Source organism: Falco naumanni, chromosome 6 (assembly GCF_017639655.2).
Source record: "Falco naumanni isolate bFalNau1 chromosome 6, bFalNau1.pat, whole genome shotgun sequence".
Classification (NCBI taxonomy): Eukaryota; Metazoa; Chordata; class Aves; order Falconiformes; family Falconidae; genus Falco; species Falco naumanni.
Window position 1 is genome coordinate 52,853,677 of NC_054059.1, and position 25,953 is coordinate 52,879,629.

At 38.9% G+C, this 25,953-nt stretch overlaps 2 protein-coding genes across 18 annotated transcripts in view; one reads left to right on the forward strand and one right to left on the reverse strand.

Annotated features, from left to right (window-relative positions):
• LOC121089916 (vacuolar protein 8-like) overlaps positions 1 to 244 on the reverse strand; it is a 32,812-nt gene extending 32,568 nt beyond the window's left edge. The window contains exon 1 of the mRNA XM_040597712.1: positions 184 to 244. The gene's annotated coding sequence lies outside the window, so the exon portion shown is untranslated. The remainder of the gene's footprint in view (positions 1 to 183) is intronic.
• BCLAF1 (BCL2 associated transcription factor 1) lies at positions 189 to 25,953 on the forward strand. Of its 17 annotated transcripts, none has more exons than XM_040597695.1 (14): positions 206 to 310; positions 6,220 to 6,358; positions 7,352 to 7,425; positions 9,459 to 9,582; positions 10,500 to 11,405; positions 12,880 to 13,551; positions 13,665 to 13,834; positions 16,518 to 16,623; positions 17,558 to 17,642; positions 18,361 to 18,536; positions 19,685 to 19,865; positions 23,442 to 23,588; positions 25,224 to 25,433; positions 25,581 to 25,953. In XM_040597695.1, exons 4-14 carry the CDS (start codon positions 9,479 to 9,481, stop codon positions 25,584 to 25,586), a joined length of 2,763 nt encoding a protein of 920 aa, XP_040453629.1. In that variant the 5' UTR covers positions 206 to 310; positions 6,220 to 6,358; positions 7,352 to 7,425; positions 9,459 to 9,478; the 3' UTR covers positions 25,587 to 25,953. The 17 variants fall into 17 exon arrangements, with proteins under 17 accessions (XP_040453628.1, XP_040453629.1, XP_040453632.1 ...); XM_040597698.1 differs by having other exon boundaries at positions 9,462 to 9,582; XM_040597692.1 differs by lacking the exon at positions 206 to 310 and adding an exon at positions 639 to 795.

The window sequence follows — 25,953 nt, forward strand, 5'->3', positions numbered from 1 at the left end:
ACGTGCATCAGTCAGTCCTGTTCACCTAGACCCCTTTGCTGCGCTTTCCCGGTGGTACAGACACCCCTCGGGCCAGTCCCTCGGGCACGCTTTTCCCCAGCGTTGCGCTGCTGCATCGCAACCAGGCGACACGCACAAATCTGCTGCAAACGCCGCTGCAGTAAAGTACCGCGGCTGCGAGACCTGCTTCCTGCTGCGCGGCAGCATCGGACGCAAATGCCGCTTGACGGTGGTCCTCTGGCTGGGCTCCGCTTTACAGACAGGCCCTTCCGAGCAACGCCTGTGGATGGACGCGCACCCCGCCCGACAGGTAACCAGGCAGCGGCGGCCGGGGGGCCCCGGCTCCTCGGATCCCTCTTCGGGGAAGGAAGGGGTAAAAGGGGACAACTTTTAGCTGCGGGGGTACGGGAGGAGGCACAGAGCTGCAGCCGGCCGGGCACACACAGCCCCCGCCCCCACCGGCCGTGACACAGGGTCGGGGGACGTAGGGCAGGGCCACGCCATCCGCCGGGGGACACGGGCGCCGGGGCGGCCCGCTATCGGCCATCAGTGCCGCGGGCCGCCATCTTCCTTGCTGACGGCTACCCAAAACCAAGATGGCGCTCGGCCAGCGAGTGGTGCAGCGTTTCCCCGCCCAGGGCGGAAGTGACGCACCCGCGGCGGTGGCCGCCCCCCGCTCTCTATGGTGGTTTTTTCTTTTTCCCTTTGGGCCCCGCGTCTCTTCCTCCGGCGAGACGGGAAATGGCCGCCGAGCTGCGATAAGGGAGCGGGGCCGCCGGGAGTTCCGCCCGCCAGGTGAGGGAGGGGTGGAGGTGAAGGGGCCGCGGGAGGGTTTTGCGGGACGCTAGCGAGCCTTAGCCGCGGCCCAGCCGGCCGCGGGGGGGTGGCGGGGCAGCAGCGGCGCCCGCCTCCCCTCCCCCCTTCCTGGCCGCGCGGTGCCCGCGCGCCGTCCCGCCCTTCCCCGCCGCGTGACCTCGGCGCTGCGCAGCCATTATCCTCCGCGCCCCCCCGCCCCGCGCCAGCCGTGCCAGCCCCGGGGCGACGGGCCCGACCGCTCCCCCGGGGACGGGCCGGGCGGCCGCCGTCGCCGCCCTAACGCGCGCCACCGTCGCTTCCTACGGGAGTCGGGCCGGGCGGGCGTCGCTCCTCCCTGAGCCTGGACGGCGCCCCCGGGAGCGAAGGTAGAGGGACGGGGTGGCGGGAGGCGGCCGCGGAGCTGCCTTGAGCTGCTTCGCGGCTTCTGGAAGCTCGCCGCGGGGCGGGGGGCGGGGAGCGGAATGGGTGGCCTGCCCCGTTGAGCCTCCAGCCCGGCCGGCCTTGGTTTGCAGCCTTTCCACCCTCCCTGTGGGAGACGGAGCCCAGGAGGCCGTGCAGCACTGGTTACGGGAGCGTGCAGTCGGGCCGTTATCCTGGCGGGCGTGACGGGCCGGAGGGGAGCGGCGCTGGGCCGGAGGGATGCTGCCCGGCGGCGGGTGAGCCTCTGCGCTCGCTGTAGGAACTTCCCTCCGGGCATGGCTGCGGTTCGGGCGCTTGTGCCGTGCGTACTCCCGCTTGGCTCCTGCGCCTTATCTGCCCTGTGCAGAAACGCCCCTAAGTCCGGGGAGGGGCTGGAGCGGGTTTTATGCCCCTTGCTGAAAGGGGCTGTTACATTCCCGGTGTTGATGATGGTGTAGAATCTTGTTGTGGGATCTTGCCCTTTATTTCTCATTTGCTTTTAAACCCCCTGCTTTTTGCCTTTAATTTTCTTAATGAAAATCAGATTCTTGTTTTGTGTGTCAGGGTGATCCTTTACCAAGTCAGTACGACCTGTCGCTTGTTTATCTCTGAGATCAAAGTTTTACCTTAGCAGCAGCAATTAAATTTTACTATGGGAAGACCTGGGAGCATGCAGAACAAAGGCGTTCTTGACACTGCAGGTAGCCACTGCTTGTGTAATGGTTGATTATGATAAATCTATAAAACCATCACTTAGAATAGTTGTTGTCAGTGTGGGAAGGATTGATTAAAGCATGTGGGGTTCCAGGAAAATGCTGACTAGCTGTTGTCTTCTCCTTCCTCCTCTTTCTCCTCCCCAATAATCTCATTGCTTTAGACAAAAGTGGGGAGATAAGCAGCGGTAAAGGCTCCGGCTCTGAGGTACGCTCCAAGCATGCAGCTTCTTGTGGTAGGGAGGGTAGGAATTGCTTCCTCCCACTCGTCCCTTTTGATATGTTGAGTGACAGGCTGCACCGAATGGCAGGAAGAGGTTTAAGGTGTTACATATATCAGTACCTGGGGCGTGACTGCCTCTCTCCTGAACACAGGCTCCGTGGCGTGAGCAAGGCTTTAGTGGGCTTGGCTGTGTGGAACAGTTCCTCAGGTGAAGGCTGTGACTGAGGGAAGCTTTCTTGGAAGTAGGAGGGAGCATGTGCCACAGGGAAGGGCCTGTTGCCGTTGGGGATGCTGAAAACTTGGGAGTGGCTGTAGGAATTTAGAAAGGGGTCAGCAGGGAGCTGTTGTTTGGAGCTAGGTTGCAGGTATTTGGATGGATTAGATTCTGGCTGGTTGTCAAGGAGAGATTGTAGTGTAGGGGTTTGAGGAATGTCAGAGAACTTTTGGGGTTTGTTTACAAGTAGTGGAGATGTGTGAAGGAAACTACTGAAGAAAGTAAGCTTTTGGGTTACAACTGTTACTCAGTTATCGCTGTGAGTTTCTCCTGAAAGTATTCTGAAAGTGTATTGCTGTCTTGTTCATTGTGCCAGCACTGGCCTCCATGCGGCCTTGTGGTAAATGGGATCTGGGCGGTTATGTGGCTGTCAGCTTTGTCTTTTCATCCAGAGTAGTTTTTCTTCTGGATCAGTTCGCTACTTCAGCTCACCGAGCGCCTATATGAATATTAGTCTTGGAACAAATGAGGGAGGGAAGATAGCCTTTTCTGCAGCAGCATGCTCATAGTTTATTGCAAAGAGGTTGTGGAAACGACTGTGTAAGGGTGTATGAAAACGGTGTTTAAAACACAAACAAAAAATAACAAAAATGGCTACTCAAAATGTGTATCCAAAAGCATGCTAATTCCTTTTCGTCTATTGACAGAATTCTTTGAAATAGTCACTTTGATTTCTGTGTTTTTAATTAGAGGAGAAACATGCTTTTGTTTGCCAATAGTAGTACATAATAGAGCGGTTACCGATCATGTGGTTTTGCAGAGCTGATTTTACTGTTACTAGTAGGATGCTGTTTTTTGATGTAATTTGCAAATATTTTATATTGTTTTCCACAAAACAATGAATAAATGAATTAGGGAAAAAAGGACTTTGTATGTTCTACTGTTCCAGTTGACTTTTCTTGCTGTAATTCGTAAATGGGTCTCTTCTGTCTTTGCAACTTCGTGGATATTATGAAATAATATTATGTATCAAAAATATAAAATAAGGGAATATATGCATCCCGGATCATATTTGTACATTCCAAGATAGTTTTGGCAAATTTGCTGTGGCATTTTAGTATTTGTAGGATTTTAGTAATTGATGATCTGAGTAGCATGGTTTTACAGTCACTAATGAAATGCATTCGGTTCTTATTTGTGATGTGTTGCTGTTAAGTTTGTGGGTTCTTTAAAAAAAAAGGGGGGGGGGTAGATGCCTTACACTACTGTCTTAGCAAGACTGACTTTCTTTAAATTGGTATGGGTATTATGAGAGAATATTACAAAATCTGTGGGATTTCTTGAAGACTGTCTATGTCCTTTTGTTTTGTCCTGACTGTATAATCCTCATTTCTTTTGAAGCCTGAATCACTGAACGAAAATGCGTTTTGGCAACAGCTTGTGAATTACTTTAACAAGATTTTGACTCTAATCTTGCTGACAGCTTTCAAGTAATGCTTAGGCTAGAGAAATGTACACTACTACATAACTGTGAACAAAGGATAGCTAAAATAATTAAGCTAAGAGGAAGCAGTGTTTTGTTAGTGTAATTGGGTATAACTGTCCTAAAATGTCTTAAACTTCCACATGGTGTAGAACTTTTGAAATGACTTAACAGATATGTTACATCTGCAGTCTGTGTATTCTGAAAAAACTTTAATATCAGTGGTGTAGTAAAAACTTAAAAAGAACATTTAAAAGGAATTTGAAACAGGTTTTTTGCCCTTCATTTTTATTTTGAACATAGCAAATGCTAACTGTGACATTTACTTCCTGTTTGTTGCATTGCTTGTGGCAGGATAAGCTTGATTCTGTTGTGTATCTTGTTTTTGCTTAATGGTCACACTTACTGGTAGAGACTGATTTAAGGGGCTCAGACATCCTACTGTTGCCATTAAACTTCTTGATTCCCTCTTTGGTCAAGAATATGATCCAGTATCTGGCAGGTAGTGGACTTCATTTTTTAAAGAAGTCTAGATTTCTGTGTTAAGGTTTGGTTGGTTGGAGGTGGAGGTTTTGTTTGTGGATTTGGTGTTCTGTTGTTTTTTCTGTTGTGGTTTTTTTGGTGTGGTGTTTGTTATTTTTTTTTCTTTTTTTTTAAAGCTGCTGGCAAGTACTGTTAAAAAGCTTAACTTCCAAGTTTGTTGCTGCCGATGGTTTTGCTAAGCTAGTTTCAGGGAAGCTTTAAGATTGCAGTGCTGCCAAAAGAGGCAGTCCTGTCTGGCTGCTATTACAACTTTCCTGTGTTGGCCCACATGTTTGTGGGGTTGTTGTCGTGAACCATACTGGAAAAATCGCTTGTATTTAAACTAATTGAGGTGGTCCATACATTTTCTGATCTAATTCACTATGTGGCTGCAGAAATACCTGCGCTGGCATGAGGGAGGAGAGATCAGGAATGTAAGGAAACAAAGGACAGGAGAGACAGGACCTTTTCTTTAAACTAATGATGCCAGCTTATTCGGGTTTGAAGTACTGTGGAGCTACAGCACCTTCCTTTTGTAATATCCAGATTTTTTTTTTAACACAAGAGTGAAATAGCTGAGAGCCAAGCATCTCCTTTCACATATTCAGGATAGAAAGCAAGGGAAGAAGAAAATTGAGTTGCAAGAAACATGTATTATAGCCCTGGTATTTCAGGCATACACCATGTTCTTAGCAGTCATGGTCCTCTTAAAAATGCTCAGTGATGATGTCTTGTGTCATGTTCCTGATGCGCATATTTGGCAGACTCTGGGTCTCTTCTGAGACTACTTCAGAGATAAGCTTCATGCACTGAAGTGAGAAGGGCAGCTAGTCTTTATTTAGGGATTGATTAATTTATATAGCAACATATGATGCTTAGCACCTCTTTTTCATTGCACTTTGCCACTTGTGCCCTTACTTGACATGATGTAGCCACTACAGACTGGCAGTGAGCACAAGAGTCCACAGGAAGAGGTTGTGAATGATTTTATTTGATATTGAAATGGTATTTTGTAGTTGTGATGCTTTCAGAGGAATGTGTACTTTTTCTGCAAAAGTGTGAAGCATGTAGAAGTGTACTGTTATAAAGGAGCCATTTTCCTACGGGTTTCTGTGTCTGCCACTATTCTTTACTAAATTAGCTTTAATAGAGGTGGTTAGAATTTTAGATTCTTGAATATTGTGAGGATATTACACAGACAAGCCTTTATTAAAAAAAACAGCTATGTAGTCTTTTCACTTTTGTTCCGAAGTATGAGCATTATTTTGGAAAGAATGTTTGTGTCTCAAGCTTTCACCGATCACAATTAAATAGAAACAAAAGCTGCTAGTAGTTGAGGTTTTGGGTTTTTTTTTAATTCATTAGTTAAGGTTTTCTGTTCAAAAATTTTCTTTTGAAATGTTATATCCATTCTCCCTGTGTGTGGTGGTTGTTTTTGTTTAAGGAGAATAAGATAGCAAATATATTTTAGCTGCCAGAGTCAGATGTGGTATATATCCAATGGCTGGTAAAAAAAAAAAAAAAAAAAAAAGTGCGACTGCTTCTCACCTTTGCCACTTGTTAGAAGATATTCTTAAAACTGTGCAGAACTGATTGCCAGAGTTTGAGCTATAGTAATTTAAGATCCTGTCTTCTGCCTAGAGGTTTTAAAGGTGAAGTAACTGTCTTGTTCTATATCCGCAGGATCTAGATTATTTTAAGTCAGAAGTAGAGATGATTTAAGTATTGATTTAAAATCTTGGACTGAACTTCAACCATTTAGCTGAAGTTTGTGTTACTTTTTCTGTACTAGACTTCTGAATGCCTTAATTAATCTTTACTAGCTAATACCATCTCGCCTTTTGTCTAGACAAGATCTGAAATGGTCCGATACACTACTGTGCTCCTTCAGAGACTCATGCTTGCTGATGATGAGAAGTAAAAACTTAATCTTATTAAAGCATATATTTTGTAGAAATTGGAAATATCTTGGTCACTACTAGTGAATGGTAAGTGGACTTTTGAAAGCAGTGTTTATGAACACAAGTGCTGCGTTTCTTCTTTCAGATGAAGACACCTATGAATGTGTCATTTAGAAGCAGTGGATGTCTTATGACTTTGGCTTTAATGAATAAATTGTTGAGACGCAGAATTTCTGGGAGATCCATCCCATCTGTATTGAACAACAAAATTCTGAGTTGCTTGAATGGAATTGGAAAGCTTGCTTAATGTTGAGTCAGATTACAGGCGTATATATGTATAGTCTTGAGGCTTTGAGGTAATTGAAAGATGAGGCCAGTGAAAAGTTTGTACATTTGAGATTGGTTTCATTGCTACAATTGTGCTTTGTTTCTGTACACCTGCAAAGGAGCGTATTGTTAAAGATGTTGGTTGTTTAGGTAAACTCATACATGTATGCATTTTAAACAAGAAAGTGTAACAGGGTAATGCTTGTATAAATGTTGTAAAAGAAACCTAAAAGATAAAAGATAGCTCCAGTTAAATGCAAGGCTGTAAGAGTTCAAACTGGTCTAACAGTTTGCCACTGTCTCTTTTTTTGCCCTGTCCTCCTGGCTGTTGCTGTACTGCCCCCATAATCCAGCTCGGGCACTTGTTTGGCCCTGCATTAAGCCAGTTCAATAACCCAGCCTTATGAAACTGATTTCTGGGTATTAAGAGTCTGCTCGGTGAGGGTTCCAAAGGGTGTCAGGGCCATTGTGAAGGTGAGGATAATGCATTATACAGCCCTGTAAGCAAGGCTGAAGGAAGAGTGATGATATGTGGAAGGGGAGTAGGATATGCCCCTTGGCAGTGGCTAGCTGTTGAGCAGCTCTAGTTAGTCTTAACATGCAGCTCCACAGAGTCAAAGAGTAAATTTGCCATTTCTTAGGCATTGTCTTTTCATGCTAAACAGATAATGTTTGAACCCATTTAAGCAAAAGGTATTGCCTGCCCTTTAGTAAAAGTTCATGTCTTTGACAGTCTCTTTTTCTGTTCTATAGGGATCAGTATTGCTGAAAGCACAGATAGAGAGTTTTGAAATAATTGCTTCATTGGCACCAGCCAACGGTTTGAGGTAAGATTAACTTAATTCTATTTTTAAATGTTCTGATTGAACCCAGCCATTTAAAATGAGGATTGATTTTGTTTTCCTAAAATTTGTGCTTGAAATAAGAAATGACAACATAAAGCCTTCTGAAATTAGCATATGTCTTGTAAAGGTCAACTGTTGTACAGTATATATGTACTTGCCCTACATAGGATGCAAATGCATAAATGTTATTGTTGGATACAGGGAAAATCAAACAGATTCCTTTCAAGTTGAGATTGGGTTGTATTATAAACTTGTACATCTGAAGTTTGGTCTGAAAATTACTTGTAACATCAAAACCAGTTTTTCTTTAGCACTCTTGGAAAATTGGTATGCTTCATGTCTTACAACATTTTAAAAGCTCTAGATTAATGTTTACTGTGAATAGACGAACATTAGAGATTATAAGCCATTTTCTGTAAGTTTTAATTGAACACAATGAAGTAGAAACCATCTTCTGAGTATAGGTTATGCAAATTTGCTTTTTAATGGAAGGAGACGGTAAGAGACAGCATTCAACACACTATTCATCTCCAAGGTAAATAATTTTTTTTTTTTAGTTAATGGAAAGCTGGTTTGGGTTAAAATTTATTTTTTGCCAGGTTAGTTTCAGATGAGGTTACATCTCTTTGGGGCCATGCAAAATCTTGTGCTACTATGGTGGGGAGGTCATATGGGGTAGAAGGGACCAGCTGGCGGGGAAAGGGTGGACTGCTTTTTTTTCTTTTGGGTTCTCTTGTGTGTGTCTAAAAATCTGTGAAATTTTGTGAACTGTAAGCTGTAACACTGTTTATTTGTCTTTATATAATGAAATATCACCCAGGTAACAAGAAAGATTTTATATAAAATACCTTGTGACAGAAAGTGCTCGTTGTGTTGAGCATGTTTTTTCAATACAGTGATTTTAGGCTTTCATGCTTGTTTGCAATACAAAAGCTAAATGTTTGTTTTCCATTTTTATTTTCATTATTACAAAACAATGGCTATAGGTATTGAGCATACAAAGGCCTGAAAATGTGTATGACTTGTTCACAGTTTATATTCAGGTTGTCTAATGTGACCCTTTTTTTGTTTTAAAGCTGGGCAATTTCAAAAGAATGGCAGCGGGTCAGAGTTTTAATTAATTAATTTGGGGATTTTTAGCCACTGATCTGAAAAGGAAAAGCTGTGTATTTTTCATGGTTAGCACTAATTAATTCTAAACATCTATTATGACTGTACATAAGAAGAAATTATAGTTTAATATGAGTTTATTTTCTTTTAGGACTCATTGCCTTATAATAACTTGTAGTTTTCATATCTTAATTTGAGCTGAACAATGTTGAATTCTGCTGCAAGCCATATTATTTAACTAGTTGTTAAAATCTAAGTTGACCATGTATTTTACATGTAGTTTAAAAAGCAAAATTAACCTAAAAGGATGCAAGATGGGCGTACTGACCAGTGGAAAACTGGATCAGAGTGATTATGTGGTTAAGGGAAATACCCCTGGCTCAAACCAACAACCGCTGGACAGAATACTTCAGGGCTTTTCCTTTGCTTATGTAAAAGTAGCATTGTAATGGACTGTAAAGTCCTCCCAGAGAAGGACTGCTGCATTGGAAATGCAAGGAAACTATAAACTACACAGATAGCAAGAATTTAGTTTTCAAACATATTAAAATGTGTAATTGTTCAGACTTGCATTGTTTCTTGCCTTAATTTGCAGAAGTGTTTTTTTGTTTTGTCCTCTGTCCTTCTACAGGATCAGTTTGCGATTAAATGTGGAAATCGTTTTACTGTTATACTTCATCTTTTCAGACAAACTGCATGTAGCTATGTTAAATTCTTTAAAATGTGGTTGAGCTTTTGATTTACTAATGAATGTACTCAGTTGTCTTCAGAGTTCTTTGGTTTAAGAAATGCTATACCTCTTTCCAATATTCTTACTTTAGCATATAGAAATTTACATAGACTCTAAACAGCTGCTTCCTTTTTTTTTTTCTTTCCCTCCCCTCACTGCTTTTTCCTTTGGGAAGGAGTGTATCTGCTGGGAAAAATGGGTCGATCTAACTCAAGATCACATTCTTCAAGATCCAAGTCCAGATCTCAGTCCAGCTCTAGGTCAAGATCCAGATCACATTCTAGAAAAAAGAGATACAGGTAAGTTGATGTCTTAGTGCATGAAAAGTTGATTTAGTATATTAGTTTCTGTCTGGAAATTACTTTTCATTTGTATGATGCTATGGCAGAAGTGACCCTGGGATCTTACTTTGTTTTAGGCAGTAGGTAAATTGTGCTTTGAATGTAATTTCTGTTACTTTGTTTAATACTTAGCTGTTTTTTCTCTCTTCCTGTATCTCAAGATAATTTCAGAATGCTAATGGTTCCTCAGGATTGTGGCTGGTTTGATTCCCCCCTCCCCCTTCATGTGATGTTTTATTTGTCCAGCCTCTTCCCCTGTGATTTTCCATTTCTCATGCAGCTTTTTGTATCTGTGGTAACTTAAGGCTTTAGCAGATAAGCATTGCTGTGTCTTGTCTTCTGTGTTGCCTCCAGCCTTTTCCTCATCTTTCTTATTAGTGGACATTACTGTCTCCCATAGAAAAAGTGGCAGAATTGAATGTTGAATGTTTACTGCCTCATCAGCTGCTGTCTGCAGGCTGGCACATTAAACTGGGGGTCATGTAACTTCATGTTCCAGGCTGTGAACCATGGTGGCTGGGGAACTGAATGCCACACTCCAGAGTGGTGATAATCTCTTAATAAAATGGCAGGGCAGGCCACTGAGGCTGGTAGTGTCTTAATCATGTGATGCTGAAGTAATTTCTCAGTCCTTTAGGAGTATAGACATGTTTATTATAATCCTTTGAGACAAATAATAAATAAAAGTAGATTGTAGAAGTTACTTTAAGACTGTTAGTCTGCTGCTAATTTTACCATTCTGACTGCATTAGAGAAATTGAACATTTAGTGTCAAGGCACTTCTTTTTTTTTTTTTTTTTTTGTTTTGTTTTGTTTTTGTTTTGTTTGCTTAATTCTCCAATTGTCAAATGTTAATGTTTGCTTTTTAATTTTAGTTCTAGGTCTCGGTCAAGGACATACTCACGATCTCGCAGCAGGGATCGTGTTTATTCTAGAGATTATCGCAGAGATTACAGAAATAATAGAGGAATGAGACGTCCCTATGGTTACAGAGGAAGAGGTAGAGGGTATTATCAAGGAGGAGGTGGTAGATACCATCGTGGAGGTTATAGGCCTGTCTGGAACCGAAGACACTCCCGAAGCCCTAGGCGTGGCCGTTCACGTTCCAGAAGTCCAAAACGAAGGTCTGTGTCTTCCCAGAGGTCCCGGAGCAGATCTCGTCGATCTTACAGATCTTCCAGGTCCCCAAGGTCCTCTTCATCTCGTTCTTCATCCCCATACAGCAAATCACCTGTCTCTTCCAAAAGACGTGCGTCTCTGGAAAAGCAGGCAAAGAAAACTGAAGGGGCTCCTTTGCAAGATAGCCCCTTGAAAAATAAATCACAAGATGAACAGAAAGATACATTTGAACATGACCCATCAGAGTCTCTTGACGATTTTAACAAATCATCAGCAGCTTCTGGCGACATTTGGCCTGGCCTTTCAGCATATGATAACAGTCCAAGGTCACCCCATAGTCCTTCTATTGCCACCCCACCTAGTCAGAGTTCATCTTGCTCTGATGCCCCTTTGCTTAGCACAGCTCACTCAGCAAAGGACACTCCTCAACATTCCCATTCCATTCAGCATAGTCCTGAGAGGTCTGGCTCTGGTTCTCTTGGAAATGGTTCTAGCCGTTATAGTCCTTCTCAGAATAGCCCATTGCATCATATCCCTTCAAGGAGAAGCCCTGCAAAGACAATCCCATCACAGAGCGCTCCCCGTGAGGAGGCTCGAGTGCGGTCATTTTATCCTGAAGGTGGTGAACAGGACACTACAAAAGGTGGAAAGTTTATGAAAAGGTAAGAATTAAATTATAAGCCTAATGTTGTCCCTTAAAATGCTGGCTGTTACAGAGTTTCAACAAGGTCATCACTGTACCTTGGAAAATACAATATGGGATAAATATTACTAATTATAGTCTGGTTGGAATTGTGCTTTGAAACAGGCCTTTTCCTCCTAAGATGCTTCAAGTTCTTGACTGTTGACTAGTGGAGATAGGGACATGTATCCTTGAGGAAAAATTGGTTTGTGCTTTTCCTTTATGATGTATTTTCTTATACTCTGTTTACTCTTATGAAAAACCTTAATTGGAATAGTGCATCAGACTTGCTTGTTTGATAGTGAATTCTGTTTGAGTGTTTTGAAGTTTTAATGCTTCATGTAGTTTGAAATGCAGATCTTTTGGAAGTCTAAAAATGCAGATATTGTACAATGATTTCTTTGTTAACATAAACAGCATCAATTGCTAATTGTGCAGTGCAATATGACAACTTTGATGCCTTGACTTTGATTTGTGTTACTTATGAAAGAGGGTAGTAGGTCTTGGTATCTTTGTAACATAATTCTACTGATGTGAGGGATGACATATTTAAAGTTCAGTGTATATTTTCCAATTAACGTAACATTCTTCAATTTGCTCTTAAAATATTTGATACAGTAGTAATTTTTTAAAGCTGTAGAATTCTTACTGACACTAGACTGTTCTTTTCTAATGTGACTTGTACTTCAGTGCATTTTTTACAAAATAGTTATAGAGCAAAGCTGTGACTATGGTATAAGGGCTTGATTGCAAGCTTTTAAATTTTTCTAGTCAGTGACTTACTATGTAAAAATTACATTGCTTAGAAGATCAAAAATGTGACTTCCCCTGGGTAAGATGTATTGGAGTTGGTCATTGTATTAGGACCTATATGAAAATAGTGTATAGATAAGGCAGTGGCTGAATTAATTGGTAGGTGTGTTTCTGTGTTTAGGAGAGCTGCCTTCTAAAGGTTCCCTGCTTGTACACAATATAGTGAATGCATTAAGCCTGTGTCTGATTTTGGAGTTATCTTAGAAATGTGAAGGATCTTGAAAAGAATTAAATTTTTTTATGGTACCCCTTTAAATTTTTCACTAAAAAAAAAAGCACAAAAATTAATTACAGTCTGAATTGTAAGATTTAATGTGAATTTGATGGAAAAAAATGACTGGTGTACGAGAATGTGAAACTGAGTACTTACTAAGAAAGAACAAACAAATCACTAGCTTTTTTATAAACTCAAGCAGAGGATTTCTAGGTGTTCTACAGAAAGGCATATTCTTCAGATGCCTCCAGTAGTACATAAATGACAAGTGGGTACAGTGTTACGGTGTGCGAAGCATTGCATGCTAAAGTTGAATTGCTCAGAGGAATGTATTTCTTCTTGGTGTGGGATTGACACAAAAGAGGAATGCAAGTGAACTGGAATGAATGCAATCCAGAGTTACCGGTCTCTTCTTTGCTATCCACAGGTACACAGATGAAGAGTCTAGAGTATACCTGCTTGATAGGGGTAATACCAGGGAAAAGGAGGCCCAGAAGGAGAGAGGATCAGAAAAAGGGAGGACAGAGGGAGAAAGGGAATGGGAGGAACAGGAAACCTTAGATTTTTTCGTTGATAAAGAGACTGGGAAAGAAAAGTTTAATGACTCTGAAGGGGAGGACACAGAGGAGACAGAGGATTACAGACAGTTCAGAAAGTCTGTCCTGGCAGATCAGGGTAAAAATTTTCCTACTGCATCTCACCGGAATGCTGAGGAGGAAGGAACCAAATACAAATCTAAAATATCAATCAAGGGCAATAGAGAGAGCGATGGATTTAGAGATGAGAAAAGTTATAAGCTTAAAGAGACTGGCTATGTAGTGGAAAGGCCTAGTGCAACAAAAGATAAGCACAAGGAAGAAGACAAGAGTTCTGAGAGAATAATGATGAAGAAAGAAACTCAGTCACCTGAGCAGGTAAAGTCTGAAAAGCTCAAAGAACTCTTTGATTACAGTCCCCCTCTACACAAGAATCTGGATGCGAGAGAAAAATCCACCTTCAGAGAGGAGAGCCCACTTAGGATCAAAATGATAGCCAGTGACTCCCATCGTCCTGAAGTTAAACTCAAAATGGCACCGGTACCTCTTGACGATTCCAATAGGTAAATTATTCAGCTTTACAGTGTCGTTCTCCACCTGCCTGCAGTGTCATTCATTTTTATTTAAACTAGTGGTTTCTTTTTGTGTGTCTCTTTCTGTTGTTGATGTATTTTAGACCTGCTTCCTTGACTAAAGACAGGCTGCTTGCTAGCACACTTGTCCATTCCGTCAAGAAGGAGCAAGAGTTCCGATCCATCTTTGACCACATTAAGTTGCCACAGGCCAGCAAAAGCACGTCAGAGTCATTTATTCAGCACATTGTGTCGTTGGTTCACCACGTCAAAGGTATGTATTCAGTTTATCGTACCAAATATACATCTGACAATTTCATTTAAGCCTGTTTGCTGTCTTAGTACAGAAAGATTTCAGCCCTCTTTTAATGTTGATTTAGTCAGACTTACTTCCTTTTGAGGTACACGTAAAAATAATAGCAGCAGCAGGCAGTATAAGAAAACCGCAAGCAGCGTAGAGCATGGTAGCAGTTACACTATGTTTCTGGATAAATTTTTGAGCCCAAGTAGTATATAAAGTTTGAAATTTTGCAGTGTGGTTTAAACATTGGTGTGGGATTGACACAAAATACTACATTGGTCATTCTTTTCTTATTTAGTTTTATTTTAATGGCTCTAACGTACAATTTTATATTGAGTGGTGCAGTGTGGGCTGACATGCCTTTTGCACATGTAAATACAGTGGCATTCCTTTTGGAACATCCTAGAGCTTGTTTCCAGGTCCTTATGAAGAAAGTTTTTTTTTTAATGTCAAAATAATAAGATTTAAGAAAAATTGTGCTTTAAATGATAGTAAAATACACTGTGATATTTGATGTTATTCCTGTTTGACAGTACTGCAGTGCTGGAGCCAGGAATCTTGCTTATAGGAACTTGGCAGTGGCTAAATAAACAGCCGTTAAATGTATTGTACACTATTTTCTGATTTAACAACAGTGGCTGTTGCTTACTGCAAACACCCAAAACCCCCCAAAAAGCAACAAAACACAAACCCAGACTATCAAGGTAGATGTATTTCATTTAGGTCACATATCCTATTAAAAGCTTTCTGATGGAAAAATAGACAATTCCTTAAAATCCAGTGAGGATATCTGGAGAGTGATTTTTTTTTTTTTTTTTTTTTTTTTTTTATAGCATTTACTTGATTTCACTGGGCTGTTGTCTTGTTCTCTTGTGTTTAATGTACTGAATGTGGAAAAATTTGCTAGTGAAAATAATTTTGTCATATCATCCTAAAAAGCAAGAATCTGTAAGCATTGTTTTTTGAGATGCTTTAGCTTCTAAAATGGCAAAGATTTGTGGGCTCGAAGTATATGTTAAGGTTCTGTTAAAAGTCTTACTTGGTTGGCAAAATTCAGATTACTAAGGCTGAATGATTTCCTGCATTTTTAATTACTTATAAAGAAGAAAGTAATAGGCAACAGTGGTAATCAACATGATAATATAGCAGGTTTTAAAAATTTTCTATTGGGACACCTGTTCAGAGTATAATGCTGTGTTTTGAAAATACCTATTTTATTGATATGTAGAGATTTAAAGCTCAATCCAGTGAGAGCTTCTGTAAGGGTTTGCTTGTATGGTATATGTAGGCTGCAGGTGAAATAGTATTCCTGAAACTCTCACATGTTGATCACAAATAGACTGTTTTTCTGTAAACTTTTGTATGTTAAACAAATATTTGGTAAATGTAACAGCTTAACAGCCTATCTGGTCAGGTTATTAGAATATGTACAGTTATGATTGTTTTTCAAAGCAGAACCTCTCTTAAGTGTCAAATTTACTGTGGTCTGTGATCAGATTTTAGTAACTCTTGACAAATTGAAGTTATGTTCGTTATTGGTGTGATGCGACCAGTCTGAACAGCTCTTTATTAATGTAGAGCTGAAAATGCCCAGTGATGTTTTCTTTTTCATTGTAACTAGGTCCTGGAATGTGTTTTGAAATGGCAAAATCCATGTTACAAAAGTAAAATAGCTGTTGAAAGATACAGATGCCAAACAGGCAAAGTTGAACCTTCTGTCTTCCTGGCAAAAATGGCATAAAAACAGAGTTGCTAGCTCAAATTCCTGTGTTTGATGGAATTATGATTGAGGCACTACCCTTGTAGTGGCCGTTTCAAGTTTTAATGGTTGGTTATGAGACAAATACTGGATGCCGGGCGGTAAGTTGATACAGATGTATGTTGACCTGTTAAGCAGATAGCTTGCTTCATATGTAACATTTCATAGCTCATGACTTTATGTATTTCTATATTACATTTAAACACATTTGTTGAGCTGGTTTAAAAACTGAGTTTTGCTGTTGCTAATTTAACTGTCTCTGAAGGAAAGAGAAAATTTGTCAGAGAAGTTGTCAAGTTTGCCAAGATGCCAGATGCTTAAATGAATTTATTTACATATAGGTGTGTTAATTGTCTTGGATTGTTTATCATCACAGCTTCAAAGCAAGAAACTGTATTCCTTTAAGAAATTACTTGTTAGGTCATTCATGTAGTTATTGAAGCATACATTACTTAAGTGTTTTCACTGAGTTAACTCTTACTTTAAGTTAAAGATGAGATGAATAGTAAAATGTACTTATTGCAAGTATTCATGACTCAAAGTAACTTCATTTTCTCTTACGTGCAAAGTATATAACTGTTAAGAAATTGCTCCTTTCTCTTTCATTAGACGAAAATGTCATTGAAAATGAGCAAGTCCCATCAGTAAATGATGCTTGAATTGGATGTAATGCAGTTGTGGCATAGTTATAAGTAGACCTGCAGTGATGCTGTGCACTGTTACTTTGTTTGGGTTACAGAATGTGTAAAAATAGAGAAAATGCCACATTTGCTTGTTCACATAGATTTATTGAAAATACTGTGTTTTTTGCCTGCTACTTGCCTTTCTGTCAGGAGCAAAATTCCTGTCAGTTGAATTAAACTAATGAAACAGTGTTTTTTCTATTGTAACCAACAGAGCAATACTTCAAGTCAGCTGGAATGACCCTAAATGAGAGGTTCACTGCATATCAAAAAGCTACTGAAGAACACTGCACCCGGCAAAAGAGCCCAGAAATACATAGGTATATGTTAACTGCATATGTAGATGCTTTGTGTTTCAAATAATGCCTGCTAATACTTCTTTTGAGAACCCAAAATATTTTTTTCTAATCTGTATGGAGTAATTTGTCAATTTCTGTATAAATACAAAATATCACAAAACCCCCTTCTATAAAAGAGAACTCGTCTGAGCCTGGTCTAGTTTCATCTGTGGTTTTGTAGCAGATGTCTTCTCTACCTCTGTATCTCACTTAGGATATATTTACTTTTCTCACATGCAGTGCGCAAATATTGAGGGGCATATGTCTTGAAGATGAAAAGAAGCCCTGTACATGCATCTTTATGCTTCAGTGTGAAATGTTCCATCTCATACTGTAGGTTTTGTGTGTGTTAATTTACAGCACTTTTTTGAAAAATCTGAGAGCCTGAAAGGTAAGAAGGTAGGCATGCAGATGTAGTTTCTGATCATGTGTTACGGTTTTATGATGCAGTGTACTATATTTGCGTTGCATGTGAGGATGTATTACCTCCATAGTCAGTACCCGGTTTCATATGTTTTCTTAACTGTTAAGTATTTTTGACTTTACAGCAAACTGTCATAGTGTTGATGATTTCCAGGGAGGGGTGTGTGTTTCAACTGGCTATACATAATGTTTTTTTGAAATAACACGTAAGATACAAAAAGTATCTTCAAACTTATACTTAGGCAGTTTGATTTATTTTTTTTTTTTGCATTTGATCTGTGTTTGGTTTTTAGCATATTTCACACAGAACAGAACCAAAGTTATTAATTTTTAGTTAGCTTCTGTATTCTGATGGTGGGGCTTTATATGCAAAAAGCTTGTTCTAATGCAAAAATTTTATATGTTTCTCAGTTTTATGTTGAAAAGAAGTGTCTGAGGCCATTAACAGTCACATACACATATGGCAAGACACTGCTTTTTATTTTACATTTAGGAGGATTGACATCTCTCCAAGTACCCTGAGGAAGCATACCCGTTTAGCAGGTGAAGAGAGAGTCTTTAAAGAAGAAAGTCAAAAAGTAGGTTCTATGTAACTGTTCTATCTGTATTTCTAAACTTAATTTATTGTGTTACCCTTTAAATCATAACTTCACCATTTTGTGTATAAAAATACAAAAATAATTTGTATTTATTGTATCTGGAGTACTTGCATTTAGAATATTTTTTTTTTTTTCCTTTGACTGAAGTGTGTTACCAAGAAGCCAGTTTATTTAGCGTGATTTTGCTATATTGGTAATGTGGCATATAAGGTCAAGTCTTCTCCCACCCTTCCTTTCTTTTTGGGCATTTCTTGCCCGATTTTGTGGCACTAAGCTGCCCATGGATAAAGGGGTGTGGGGGGAGGGGAAGTACTGAGGTGTCAGTGAGTAGTAGTATGGTTGAATTGCAAAGGTGCTTGTGCTCTGTTAAAAACAATTCACCAGAAGAAATGAATGCTTAAACATCCTCCCAAACCATGTATGATGGTCTGTCTGCATGAAAAAATAGGTATCTCATTGGCTTGATTTGAATGCTTGTTTGAAACTGAAATTCTTAGCTGTTCTTTTTTTAGATCTAGCAATTGCATGTAAAGGGCGTTCACTTAAAGTCAATTTGTGTGCTGAAGAGTTTGTTGAAAAATAGGTAAATTCTATCTCGCTTTTTTGAAAATTGATGTACAGCTTGCCTTTTCATTCAGATTCTCTTCTGGATGTTTTATTTCAAAATTTTTGTTCCAAAATATAAATTTGTTTACAGGGAGATAAAAAATTAAGGTGCGATTCTGCTGATCTTCGTCATGACATTGACCGACGTAGGAAAGAGCGAAGTAAAGAACGAGGAGACTCAAAGGGTTCCAGGGAATCCAGTGGGTCAAGGAAGCAGGAGAAAACTCCAAAAGATTACAAGGATTACAAATCTTACAAAGATGACAGGTAAATATTTGAAGTCCCTATTTAGGTTTTTAGCTTCTAATTAGCCTTTTGTAATTGTAAGCTTAATTGCTTTCAATTTTCAATGTATAATGGAACATTTAAATTTAAACAATTAAAATTATTTGTTTTACAGCAAATATGTATTATCTGTCTTTTACACGGCTTATGGTGGATGAGGACAAAAACTTTGGAATAGCAAGCTAACACTGAAAAAAAAAATGACAAATTAATCTGTCCTATTATCCAGGCTACATCAGGAGGTTGGACTTCAATGCAGTACATTTCTATAAACAGTTTGTGTAAGAACTTTGGTTCGTTATGCTTGATTCCGCACTTTTTCAACTCATAACACCCAGAGTATGAGAATCTTACTGATACTTAGGTTTTAACATGGGTGAGAAGGGGAATTTTTATTTTTGTCTAAAGCCAGTGGGCTGTTTTTAAGAAAAAAATGTTAGCATATCTCAGTGGATACTGTGTAGCAGTGGTAAGAGTTACTTCAGGTATGACCTTCCTTTGAATAGAACATTAAAATCTTGTAAAGTGGGTCAAATTAGTACCACTATGGGGTTACTGAAAGTCTTGCTGTAGGAATATGTTTTCCCTGCTTTGTACTGGATATACAATGAATTTTCACTTATGCTTCCTGTTTCCCATTTACTTTTTGACTTTGGTATCCACATTATCTTCCACTGGCTAATTCCGTATGGCCATCTACATAGGGAAGCCCATGCCATATCTTCTCAACAGTGTGCAAACTGAACTATGTAAAGTTACTGTAAAACTTTGTCTTGAGGGTTTTCTTCCCTTCAACTTCTGTTTTTCCGCCTCAGAAGAAAGGCGGATCTTAAAAGTAACAGAATCTCTTCATAGCATAAAACCATAGAAATGCTGTATTTGCAGTTTGCAGACTGCTGCTTTCCAACTCACTAGCAATAATATACATTTAGTACATTTAAATGTGTAAGAGGAGGCTGGAAAGTGGAACTATACTCCTTAACATCTGAAATATTTAACATATATGTGACTTTATAACCGGAAGGGGGATAGCTTTTCATAAAATGTAAAGAGATCTGTTTTAGTATAGCATGCTACAGGTTATCTAGTACTCTTAAAACAGCACACAGTGTTATCTTTTTATTTTTCAGTAAACAAAAAAGAGATCAAGACCGTGCTCGGTCCTCCCCATCTTCCTCTCCATCTTCTTCTTCATCCAGTTCTCGAGAAGAAAAGGATTGCAAGAAAGAAAGAGATGAAGAGTTCAAAACCCACCATGAACAGAAAGAATACTCTGGTTTTGCAGGGGTCAACAGGCCAAGAGGCACCTTTGTAAGTTGCTCTCTGATTCTTCCCCCAAATTATGAACACTGAACCAATAGTAATAGTATAACAGATAAAACAAGGATGTGTTGCAGTGATTCTTGAGTTCTTTTATGGGATGTACCAAACCTGAGAAGTTGTTTTTTTCCCAGCACTGCCCAATAGCAGTTAATTGGTGTGTAAATAGACATTAGGATGCTATTGGAGACCCTAGCGTAAAGGTGGGAAAAATTATTTCTTGCTTATTCCTTGCTGTGTTGTAATTACATTGTTTCCTAACAAGTTCTGCAAATTTACTTTTCTCTAAAGAATAAATCTTGTCATCTGTTACTACTGAACTCCCTGAAGCTTCTGTTTTTCCTTGTCACTTTCAGTTTGGTTTGGCCCTCCTTTGTGTGTAATGCCTGCAACTTGTTAAATGGAGAATGGCATGTAATCAAAAATACACATCAACCTTTAAACAGCTGTATTGAGGAGAGGAGATGGTATACTTGTTTTTCAGTCTTTCTTTGGCCTGGACTAGCCACAGTGAGCATGAAAGCTCATTAATTTAGCTCTGGAATGTGTTTTCGCATTGTGATTTGGAAAGTAATATATTGACCACTGTAGTCTTCAGAAAAATCTTAAAAGTTAAAAATTCCATGTTAATGTAATTACTGATACTTTAATTGGGAAATGTAGAAGCATTAAGAAAAAGCTAGCAATCAATAAAAGAGGCCTTAAGAAGATATGGAACACTTAAAAAACCCCAAAACATACCCCCCACCCCCTCAAATAAAAAAAACAAACTACAAGAAAACTACAAGAAAAGCCCCAATTCTGTATTTGGGTGGGTGGGGAAAAAACTCTGACTTACTTAATGGGTAGGAGTAATGTCATACTTTCACACTTTCACAATAATCCCTTGGTGTAGCTTAAGACTAAATAATGCTAAAAGACATTGGTGTGAATGTACATGTAGTAGTTTCTAGTAGTGTAAAATTCTAAACTGCAGACAAGTATCTGAAATGCCTGTGAGGTATGCAACACTTGAGTTAAGGTTTGACTCTTCCATCTAAAAAACTGTAGCTACTTAAAAGAAAATTCAAAGTTCAAAATTCCTAGCACAAAAAAGGCATAATTTCCTTTCTTGATATCTTTTTAAATACAAATATACTAAGGAACATCTATGCGGCATAAAAGTATAGATGCTCAGATGGTGTAGGCATCAAATACAACAATATTGGTAGAATTTCTAGCTGTATAACCTAGTGGCACTGAGGTAGACAAAAGTAGCACTTAACCCCCCTCTCCTCAAAAAGAATTAGTTGAAGAAAACTCATAGTTGGTGGAAGCCTTTACTGCCTTAGAAAACTAGATTGTATGTATCATGAAAGGGATTATATTTTACATGAAATTGAAGTCTATTAAATTTCCAGTTCACATCAACTTCTACTAATTTAACTGCTGGTAACTACCAGTTCTGACTATGGATAATAAAATAATAACTGGTTCACATTCCCTTACGGCATAAATGGTCATACACAGGTTTACTGACAAGCTGTGTCTGAACAGAAGAACCTAAATAGGCCAACCTGTGGACTTGAGTCTTGTCTTTAGGGATACAAACTTGGATACTGTTGAAATATACAGGCTGGCTAGTGTGGGAATGCCTCAGTAATTCAGTCTAATAGTGGCTCTATTCAGTAAATACTGCTTTGTTTTTGGAGTAAATAAAACGTTTTTATTGTGAATTCTCCCCGAAGCAGGAAGCCTGGATACACTGGGAGAGCATAGCTTGCTGCATAGAGGAGACTTCAAGCTAAGCTGTCAATCTCATGCTAAATCAGCAGTGATTTTTTCACTAAACTTGCCGACAGACTATGTTTATTCTGGGCTTCTTGTACATAAATGTCATGAATAGTTTTGAATAGGAACACAGAAATAAGGATAAGTAGAATCTTTCAATGATACTGACGTTAATATCCAGCTCCTGAAGAATTATGTGTAACAGTTCTGTTTAAAAGTTTCTATAGAAAGAGAAAAATATGTTTTGTCCTTTTTGTGATGGTCTTTGCAGTAAGCAAGCCCAGAAAGATAATGCCGTAGTGGATTTTGCCTCCTGTATTTCATTGCCTGAAAGATGACCTGGGGGAGTGGAGTGTTAATACAGTGTTGAGGAAAGCTCTAGATGTTTTTCTTAAAGGGGATCTGATCATAGGACCTAGTACCAGGAAGTGCTGACCTCCCCCACCCCCCCGCCCCCCCTTTTTTTGTTTTTAATCCTATCATATTTTGTCTTTATATTCTCTTTTCTCCTGCACAATGATACTGCTTGTGTGCCCTAATTTTGTAAAGGTTCAGAGCTATTGGAAATAAAGCATGTAGCATTTCCTCTCTTGTACAGGTTTTTTTAGGTGATAGTCGTATCATTTACCAAGTCACTCTCCAAGCAGTTCTTTTTTTATTTGCCTACAGTTTATTGGATAGGTCTTATGAGCCTTTTATGGATTGTTTTTCAGTCTCTTTGATTTCAGAGTAGTTCTAAAGCTGTCCAGTATAATTTCTGCATTAGAAGTGTTGGAGCTTTGTGGAACTAAGTGTGCATAATAATGCTCTTTCAAGTTAGTTAACTATATCTTTTTTGTGTGTGTGGTTATGGTACTTATTTTCAACAAACTAATTTTCAGCCATGTTTTTGTAGTTATTCTGAAGACCCAGTTCTGTGTCTTAACTAGGCTGTTCATGAAAACAGTGTTCTGTAGTAACTGCAGGTTTTAGCAGTCTGTTTTCCCATCCTAGCCTTTCCCTACTCCCCTTGAATGGTGGATATAAACTCTTGTTTGATGTTATCCACAAGCTAAAAATTTACATGCTGAGGGATCTGTAGATGCTACTTCTAGTGTATTCTGAGTTAAGCATTTTCCTTATTGCTGTGAGACTTCTTAGCCTAACATTTTAAAATCCTGTTAATTCATTATAAAAAATATTTAAGATGTTAATTTTCACTTCAAGCATAGCTACTCTGTACAGTATATATTCTTGATTTTTTCTGAGTAAAGAATTTATCCATTGGAAATGTAATGTGGCCTAAAGTACATTTCTGAATCTCATTTCAAAATGTTTGAGTAACACATAGTAGATGTACGTATTTAGAAACTGCATTGTTTGTATGTATTCTAGAATCACTTTCTCATAACTGATATGACTGACTTCATACATGACCTTTTTTTTTCCCTCTCCCGACAGTTTTCTCCCTCTTTCAGTCTAGTTTTTTCTGTTTGGTTTTTTGTCTGTGAACAGCTTCAGAAGTTTCTTCTGACCTTTTGTTGCAACACACTGGTTTACCAGCAGTCAAAGGAAATTTCTTTTTGGTGATTGTGGGTGAATTTATGCAGAGAACTCAAATGTGTTTCAATTAAACTTAATAGAATCATTATTTCAAAGTGAATGCTTGAACATATTACTTAAGGTAATACGTGAATTTGAAAATGGTTTTACACTTGCAGATACTGTAATTAAGCACAGAAAGAGCATTTTCAGTAATAGAGAACTTGAACTCTGTGGTTTTATGTAAATGGATTAAATGACATCTTGGTTAATCAGTTTCGAATTAGGGGCAGAGGAAGAGCCAGAGGAGTCTTTGCTGGAACAAATACTGGTCCCAGCAACTCAAATACTACTTTTCAGAAGAGACCGAAGGAAGAGGAATGGGATCCTGAATATACCCCAAAAAGCAAGAAATACTTCTTGGTGGGTGTGGAGAACTCGATATCTTATGCATGCTTTTGTTTTTTCAAACTTTCTACAAGTGTAGAAGTAGCATGCATGTATGGACAGGGACTTCAGTGACGTAACCATGAGAGTATCAGGGCTGATGTAGTGCCTGGTTCTGCTTCCCTTGTGTCTTTCTGCAGCAGGCTGGCAATAACTGAGGCCCGACACAGTTTTCATCTCCAAAATCTTCATCAGTGAGTGGGGAAGAAGGCAGATTCATACTAAAATTGTTAAAAACAAATTTTAAACCAGAAAGACTTGTGCTGTGTTTTCCTGGATTGATGTCTGTATGGCATTTGAGCTTTTTCTTAGATTTGTCTGGAGGTCTGCAGAAGTGGAAGATCAGGAAAAGCTGACAGTATTTGTGGATGTTTGTAGGCTGACTGTTATTAGCAGTCCTTAGTTTGTTAGCAGTAGTTGAGTACTGTGATAGTCATAAGAAAATCACCTTAGTTCTGATGTCTTTTTCACATCTGGATTATGACAGGAGGGCTGTTGATACAAGTAAATAGTGCAGCATGCAGAATGTGTAGCCTCTGTTCCATTTTATTTCCTTAACAGTGCAAACTTCTAAGGATATTGTTTCACTGTTGAAAAATGTTAAGTAGCGAAAATTAGACCTTCTGCTACAGCATCATAGCTTGTCACAAATATCTTAACAGATAATCTAAGAAGTAATGCAATCACAATTTGAATGTTTGTACAAGGAGTTCTCAGTCTCTCCACACACACATAAACTTTTCTGAATCTATAAATGTAGAAAGAGAGGTGATAATCCATTAATGAAGAAATTTTATGATAGCTAAAACAAATAACTGTAGCTATTAAACTTTTATCTGGTCTCTAAAAACGTTTTTTAGTTAAAAAAAAAAAAAGCCACCCTTTAACTGTTCCTACATAATTACTACTAAACTGCTTTATATAGATGTGGTATGTGTTTAATAGTTCAAATTTCTTTCCAAATCACAAGTAAAAAACCCAGATGTTGAAGCAAGTGTACCTCACTCTTCTAAATATAAACCTTTTTTATATTAAATCATTGTCTGTAGTGTTCATGCAGTGCGTGGAGTCATTGTCAGAAGACTTAGCGAACTATTTAAGGCTATATTTGGTAGTAAGAAAGCAAACTTTAAGCTTATTAAGCAGAGAAACTCAACTGTTGTTTGTTAATGTGAGATCTAAACAGTTTGAACTTCATTTTCCCTATGTCATGCAGGTGAAGCAGGGTATCTGAAAACTGAATAAAAATCCTAGCACGTTCCTAGAGCTTCTTCCTTGAAAATCAGATTTTTTTTTCCCCCACAAAACTAGAGAGTAATTCCTTGTTCTTACTGAAGATACATGACAGAACTGTTTTGTTACATTCAAACATTTGAGTAGACCCACAGCTAATAAGGGCTCTTAAAGCAGTTTTATTGTTGGTTTTAGTTATAGCATCATGAATTGTAAGGATATACTTTATAATGTATTCTATAAATCATAATCTGAACTGTTAAAAAGTTCTTAGGTTTTTTTAAATCAAATTATACTATACATAGAAAAAGTACTAACGTTTAAGGGGGTACGTTTCAGAAGTGTTTTAACCTTATTCTTTGTCTGGTATTATTGTAGCATGATGACAGAGATGATGGTGTGGATTATTGGGCCAAAAGAGGAAGAGGCCGTGGTACTTTCCAGCGTGGCAGAGGGCGTTTTAACTTCAAAAAGTCAGGTAGCAGTCCAAAGTGGACACATGACAAGTATCAAGGGGATGGGATTGTGGAAGATGAAGAAGAAACGATTGAGAATAATGAAGAAAAGGACAGACGCAAAGAGGAGAAGGTAAACAGCTTAGTGAATTGCAGATTAGATGGTTTATTTTGCAGTATCTCAGATAATTGTGTGCTGGTGGAGTGGGGATCGCTTAAAAAAGTTTCAGAATTTGGTTATTAACAGTTTACAACAAGACTGTTTTCTTTCTTTCCACAGGAATAACCCTGGAAGAAAGTTGCAGCTGAAAGAGCAGCTCTTGCACCACCCACACAACATTTTTAATATGTTTTTTTGTTGTCAAATGAATGTAAGCATTTTACTTAAATTTTACTGTTGGAAAGTAGTTTAGAGGGATTGTTTTTGTTTTAAGCCTTTAGGAAAAAAATCTTGATATAGTAAACTATGTTAATGATCGTACAGGTAGAAAGTAAAATATTTGTAACAACTTTTAAGAAATTTTACTGTTTGTTACATGCAGTGTAATTCTGCTTTGTCCAAATATATGGTCAAGTACACCTCTAAAAGTTTTGATCCTCCCCTATGTCTGTGTTTTATTCTGAAGTAAACTTACAGCTCTGCACACCTGAAA